We start from the raw sequence: 7,419 nt of genomic DNA, 5'->3' as shown, positions 1-7,419 counted from the left end.
GACATCAGCTGTTAACCTTATGGGAGTTCCCTTATATGTTATTTGTTGTTTTTCCTTTGCTGCTTTCAATAATTATTCTTTGTCTTTAATTTTTGCCAATTTGATTAGTATGTGTCTCCTTGTGTTTCTCCTTGTGTTTGTCCTGTATGGGACTCTCTGCACTTCCTGGACTTGGGTGGCTATTTCCTTTCCCAAGTTAGGGAACTTTTTGACTATAATCTCTTCCAAATATTTTCTCCGGTCCTTTCTCTCTCTCTTCTCCTTCTGGCACCCCTATAATGTGAATGTTGTTGCATTTAATGTTTTCCCAGAGGTCTCTTAGGCTGTCTTCATTTCTTTACATTCTTTTTTCTTTATTCTGTTCCACAGCAGTGAATTCCACCATTCTGTCTTCCAGGTCACTTATCCGTTTTTCTGCCTCGGTTTTTCTGCTATTGATTCCTTCTAGTGTAGCTTTCATTTTAGTTATTGTATTGTTCATCTCTGTTTGTTTGTTCTTTAATTCTTCTAGGTCTTTGTTAAACATTTCTTTCATCTGATCATCTTCACCATCATTATTCTGAATTCTTTTTCTGGAAGGTTTCCTATCTTCACTTCATTTAGTTGTTTTTCTGGGGTTTTATCTTGTTCCTTCATCTGGTACGTAGCTATCTGTCTTTTCATGTTTTCTATCTTTCTGTGAGTGTGGTTTTTGTTCCACAGGCTGCAGGATTGTAGTTCTTCTTTCATCTGCTGTCTTCCCTCTGGTGGATGAGGCTATCTAAGAAGCTTGTGCAAGTTTCTAGATGGGAGGGACTGGTGGTGTGTAGAGCTGACTGTTGCTCTGGTGGGCAGAGCTCAGTAAAACTTTAATCCGGTTGACTGCTAATGTGTGAGACTGGGTTCCTTCCCTCTTGGTCCTTTGGCCTGAGGCAATCCAACACTGGAGCCTACCCTGGCTCTTTGGTGGGGCTAATGGCGGACTCTGGGAAGGCTCACACCAAGGAGTACTTCCCAGAACTTCTGCTGCCAGTGTCCTTGTTCCCATGGTGATACACAGCCATGCCCTGCCTCTGCAGGAGACCCTCCAACACTAGCACGTAGGTCTGTTTCAGTCTCCCCTGGGGTCACTGCTCCTTCCCCTGGGTCCCGATGTACATACTACTTTTTGTGTGTCCTCCAAGGGTGGAGTCTCTGTTTCTCCCAGTTCTGTCCAAGTCCTGAACTCAAATCCCACTGGACTTCAAAGTCTGATTCTCTAGGAATTCCTCCTCTGTTGCCAGACCTCCAGGTTGGGAAGCCTGACGTGGGGCTCAGAACCTTCACTCCAGTGGGTGGAATTCTGTGGTATAAGTGTTCTCCAGTCTGGGAGTCACCCACCCACCAGTTATGGGATTTGACTTTACTGTGATTGTGCTCCTCCTACAGTCTCATTGTGGCTTCTCCTTTGTCTTTGGGTGTGGGCTATCTTTTTTGGTGAGTTCCAGTGTCTTCTTGTCGATGATTGTCCAGTAGCTAGTTGTGATTCTGATGTTCTCACAAGAGGGAGTACGAGCACGTCCTACTACTCCACCATCTTGGTTCCTCCCTAATAATCTCTTGTTAATTTCAGACATTTTATATATTTTCTTCTATTCCATTATTAAGGTTTTTTTTTTTTTTTTTTTTTTTTTGCGGTATGCGGGCCTCTCACTGTTGTGGCCTCTCCTGTTGTGGAGCACAGGCTCCGGACGTGCAGGCTTAGCAGCCATGGCTCACAGGCCTAGCCACTCCATGGCATGTGGGGTCTTCCTGGACCGGGGCATGAACCCATGTCCCCTGCATTGGCAGGTGGACTCTCAACCACTGCACCACCAGGGAAGCCCTGTTATTAAGTTTTGAAGTAGTTTCCTGTCTCTAGACCTAGGGTGTTTTGCATTTTTTCTAGTAATTTTATAGTTTTACTTCTTACATATAGATATATCTAGATTCCACTTTTGTATATAGTGTTTCAGGGATGTAGTTTTATTTTCCTCCATGTATTCATACAGTTTCCCCAACACATTTAATAAGTACTCTTACCCTTTTTTTCATAATTTGTAGTACCACATTTATCCTGTATAAAGTACCCATTCATACTCGAGTCTGCCTTTGAGCTATGGTCCTTTATCAGTGGTCTATTTGTCTGTTGTTGCACTAGGACTTCAAGCTTTTTTTTTTTTTTTACCCCATGGCTTTGGGTATATCTTAATATCTAGCAGAGCAAGTCTTCCCTTCTTCACTGTTCTCTTTTAAGATTTATTTAGGTACTTATGGATATAGTCTTCTACTTAAATTTAGAATTCATTTGTGGAAAATCCTCTTTGAAATTTAATTGTAGTTGCATTAAATTTATAGATTAATTTGTGGGATAATTGCCAACTTTACAAAATTAAGTTGTCCCATCCAAGAGCATGAATGTCTCTTCATTTCTTTAAGTTGTCTTTAGTTTTCTTATTAGAGTTTTAAAGTTTTCTCTGTAAAAGTCTCATATATGCTTGGTTAAGCTAATTCCTGGATTCATCATGGTTTTTGTTGCCACTGTGAATGGTATTTTCTTAATGGTTTTTGCTGGTTTAGAGAAACACTTGATTTTTGTAGGTTGATATTTTATCTTGCAACCTTGCTGAATTTCTCTGATTTAAGTTCTAATGGTTTGTTGATTCTTCTGTTTTTTTCTTGGTAGAAGATCTTCTGTTATCTTTTTATTGGGAAAATTATCTTCCCAGTAAGTTGTGCCAGATATAGCACTTCAGTTCCAATCCTTTCATGTCTTAATTTCCCCCCTCTTTTTTCTTATTGTATTGGTTAGGATATCTAAAAGAGTAGCAGTGATAAATGGGTCCAGTTTGTCATTTTTGTGATTTTAAATTAATGCATTTAGTTTCTCCATTACACATGACATTCTTTGTAGGCTCTTGATGTATAATCTTTACCAAGTTAAGGATGTTTACTTCAGTTCCTAATTCACTAAGAAGTGAATAGAAGTGAACTCAAAAGTATTTTTCTCTATTAATTGAGATAAAACATTTGATTTTTCTCTTTTAATCTGTTAATGTGATGTTTTCCATTGAAGTTTTCCAATGTTGAACTATCTTTGCTTGCTTGAGTTAAATTTACTTGATCAAATGTATTTTTAAAAATATACTGTTGATTCACTAAATAATTTTTATTTGGATTTTTTTGCATCTACATTTCTTAAGTGAAATGGGTATAAATTTTCATTTCTTATAGCTGTCTGTTTGGTTTTAGAATCAAGATTATGCTAGCCTCATACATAAAATAGACTGTCATTCTTTTTCTAATAACTGGAATCAATTGGATAAGGTAGTTTGTTTCTTGGAAATTTGGTAGAATTCACTAATAAGTCATACTGAGGTATTTTCCTTGGAATTTTTTCACTTCACGTAGGTTTTTCAATTTATTAGCATATTGTTCATAATACTCTCATTTAAAGAAATTTGTTACATTGTCTTCCCTTTTTCATTCTGTAGCTTGTGTATTTGCCTCTTTTCCCTTTTTTTCCTGATCAGTCTTATCAAAGATGTATTAACCTTTAGGAATGAAATTGGGTCATTTGTAGAGACGTGGATGGACCTAGAGAGTGTAATACAGAGTGAGTTAAGTCAGAAAGAGAAAAGCAAATATCATATAATAATGCATATATGTGGAATCTAGAAAAATGGTATAGATGATCTTATTTGCAAAGCAGAAATAGAGACACAGACGTAGAGAACAAATGTATGGATCCCAATGGGGGAAGGTGTGCAGTAGGAGGAATTGGGAGACTGGGATTGACACATATACATTATTGATACTATGTATAAAATAGACAACTCTTGGGAACATAATCTATAGCACAGGGAACTCTACCTAAATGGGAGGGAAGTCCAAAAGGGAGAGGATATCTGTATGTATATGGCTGATTCATTTTGTTGTGCAGTGGAGGCTAACACAACATTGTAAAGCAACCATATTCCAATAAAAATTAATTTAAAAAGATCTATTAACCTTTTTAAATAAGTAAATTCTAGTTTTGTTCATCTTTTCTGTTGTTTTTTTTTTTTTTTTTTGGTGTGTGTGTGTATGTGGGGGGGGCAATTCTCTGCTTTTTAATTTCTGTCCATTGTATTCCTTGTTTCTCTGTTCTTTTGCTTTCTTCATTGCATTGAATGCTTTACTAGTTTATCAACGTTTCTTCTTTAATGATAAGTGTACTTAAAGGTATAAATTTCTTCTTAGTTCTGCTTTAGCTGTGCCCCACAAATTTTCATTTGTTGTGTTTTTATTATTATTCACTTCTAAATATTTATTAATTTTATTTATGATTTCCTTTTAACCCAAGGTTAATTTAATAATATGCTATTTTGTTTCAAAACATATGCTAACTTTGCCTATTTTTTTGTTATTAATTTCTAATGTCATTGTGTCATGGTTGGAGAATGTAGACTGTATGATATTGAACCTTTAGAATTTATTGAGGCTTCCTTTACAGCCATTATCATGATGTCTTTTTAGAAATGTTCTATTAGTTGTCTTGAATGACTTTATGTTCTTCATTTGTTGGATATAGTGTTCTCTGTATATCTAATAGCTTGAACTTTGTAGTTGTACTGTGCAAGTATACTATATCTCTATTCATTTTTGTTTTTTATTTTTGTATGCTTGATCTATCAATTCCTAACTAAAGTGTTAAAGTATCCAAGTGTTTCTTTTCTCTCTGCAGTTCTGCTACAAGCAAGTACATCAAGCCAGATGTATTTTGAAACTTCTTATAAGATGTGTATATATTTATGATAAATATATTTTCTTGTCCTGTTGTTCTTTGTCTCTTGATTCTATTTTGTCAGATATTAAATCTACTCAAGCTTTGTTCACATTTGTCTAGTATATCTTTTCTATCTTTTTATTTTCAACTTATTTACATCTCTATTTTAGGTATAATCTTCTAGACTGAATATTGTTGAGTATTTGTTTTAATTCAGTCTGTAAGTCTGTCTTTTAACTGGTAAGTTTAATTTGTGTACATTTTTTATTTCTCTTATATTGGGACTTATTTCTGGCATTTAATTTTATGCTTTCCATTTATGGTACTCTTTTTGGTTTTTTGTTTGTTTGTTTGTTTGCTTCTTTTTTTTTTCATTCCTACTTTCCACTGGATAGATCAAGTTTTCTCCTGCTTTTTAGAAAATTATATACTCTACTTTCTTGCCCTTTAACTTAAGATCTAATCTCACGTTATTTACACCTATTGATTTTTCCACATACAGTAACTGCCACTTCCCTCTAACAAGATTAGTACCTCAGCAGGCTCTTATGTCCTATTTATCTTCCACACACTTCTACCCCATCATAGTAACATCATCTAGAATTTTAATCCTTCTTAGAATCCACGTTTCCCTCTCACTTTTATAGTTTCTTCAGGGCTGATTTAGGAAAAGGAAACACAGATCATACCAGTTTGCCACCTTGACAGGACCTAGAAAGCCTCAAAGAAGTTTTATAGCAAATTAACAGCATTTATCTTGCTTTGAATTACACCACTTTAATCACAGGTAGTGAGTTGATAACTTAATCAGTGTTTTTCTCCCCCCTCATATAACAGGTAGAAAATGTGAAATTACTGGATCATTATGTAGGTAAGAAACCAGCTAATGGGAGTCTATATCTTACTGCAACCCACCTGATCTATGTGGAGACTTCTGGTGCAGCCCGAAAAGAGACATGGGTATGTTCATGAGAAGAAATATCAAAGGGTCTGGAAGAGTTGTGTATACATGCTTTCTAAAATGGTTAAATTTCAGTTAACAGTTAAATTGCTGTAAAACCTTTTCTTCAAAGAATCTATTCTGGGGGGAGGTCTTTTCAGAGATTGAATCATATGATTTCTCATCCCTCAAGTTGTTGACTATAGTCATCTTAAGCTACATGGGACTTTTCCTCAATATTTTTAGGCAAAGTAGTCTCTGCTCATTTTCTGAGTTTACTTGGTAAGCATCCCGAAGTAATTTAAAGCCTTGCTACCCATAAAATGTGGTCCAAAAACCAAGAACATGTGTATCACCTGGGAGCTTGTTAAAAATGCAGAATCTCAGGCCTCAGATTTTAAATTTCTAAAGTGCTCTCAGGTGATGCTGGTGGCTCATGGACTACCTTTTGGGTATCAATAATTTAGACCAACACTCTGACCTAAGACAGGGTGGTGTGTGTGTGTGTGTGTGTGTGTGTGTGTGTGTGTGTGTGTATGTTTTGTTATACCTTTAAACAATGTTGTCTAATTAGTTTAGCACCGCTAATATTACTTTATGCCTACCTCATCCTAAAGTAGGACCGTTTAATCTTAATCATTAGCCAGACTTATTCTTAGTCCTCTGTAACAAGTAAAACATGTTTCTGGTATATGGCATAGCATAGTGATTAAGATCATAGACTCTAGAGCCAGTCTGCTCCAGGTGAAATCCCAGCTTCAACATTTACTACCTTTGTAACCTTGGGCAAGTTATTTAACTTATCTGAGGCTCACTTCCCTCATCTATAAAATAGAGGAAATAATACCTGGCTATGGAATAAAAAAGTTAATGTTGTAAATGCTTAAAACAGTGTTTGGCACATGATAGATACGATTATATAAGTATAAAATGAATTAAACAGAATATACATTTGAAAGAAGCATTTTAAAACTTCCTTTTTAAAAACACCATGAGCTTTCCCCATATGACATTGTATCTTGTTCACTTTGGTATGATGAAAGGAATGAGAAAAGAGGAATCAGGAGAGTTCATTCTAGCTAGACTCAGTCGTGCACTAACTGGCTATATGACCTTGGGTAAGTTACTCTTGCTCTCTGGGCTTCAGTTTCCTCATATGTAAAACGAGGTTGTTAGATTATATAATTAGTAAGGACTCTTCCATTTCTAACAGTTTGGGAACCAGTTCTTTAGTACTGTACCATGAGACTTTCCCCTTTCTACCTGCATTTACAGACAGCACATGTCTCTAGATTTGTTTCTACTGGATATTATTTCAAACCTAATGGACTAGATCAGGAAGGAAGAACTTATGTTAATTATTTCTATATGTCAAGGGAGGCATATTTACCCAATTAGTACTATTAATGAAGCTCCTTCCATCCTTAGTCTGCTTCACTTTCTGCCTCTTTCCAATTCACCAGTTTTTGCCTGGCATCTGATCTCAATGATCACTGTTTTACTACCCAAACACAGGTCTCCCATATTGATCAACAGGGCTTTGATTTTCTTGAAATTTGATACATTAATTCCTGTTACATTATCAGTAGTTTTTATGACCCTTCAAAACTGCCATAACAGGAATTGAGTTTGACAGAATAGTTAAGACAGAAATTAAGATGGAAAATTCCTTCTCAGAATATGTGAATAGTCCCTACATCTAACCCATTCTTAG

General features: G+C 35.8%; 1 protein-coding gene across 1 annotated transcript in view; it reads left to right on the top strand.

Moving 5' to 3' along the window:
- Nucleotides 1-5,599: 5,599 nt before the first annotated feature.
- Nucleotides 5,600-7,419, top strand: part of MTMR8 (myotubularin related protein 8) — a gene marked incomplete at its 5' end in the record, with an annotated part of 59,243 nt that continues 57,423 nt past the window's right edge. The window contains one exon of the mRNA XM_073799577.1: nt 5,600-5,725. Within this exon, the coding sequence (XP_073655678.1) occupies nt 5,600-5,725 (126 nt within the window). The remainder of the gene's footprint in view (nt 5,726-7,419) is intronic.

Source organism: Tursiops truncatus, chromosome X (assembly GCF_011762595.2).
Source record: "Tursiops truncatus isolate mTurTru1 chromosome X, mTurTru1.mat.Y, whole genome shotgun sequence".
Classification (NCBI taxonomy): domain Eukaryota; kingdom Metazoa; phylum Chordata; class Mammalia; order Artiodactyla; family Delphinidae; genus Tursiops; species Tursiops truncatus.
The sequence above is the reverse complement of the archived record's forward strand: the minus strand, read 5'-3'. Positions and strand labels throughout refer to the sequence as shown.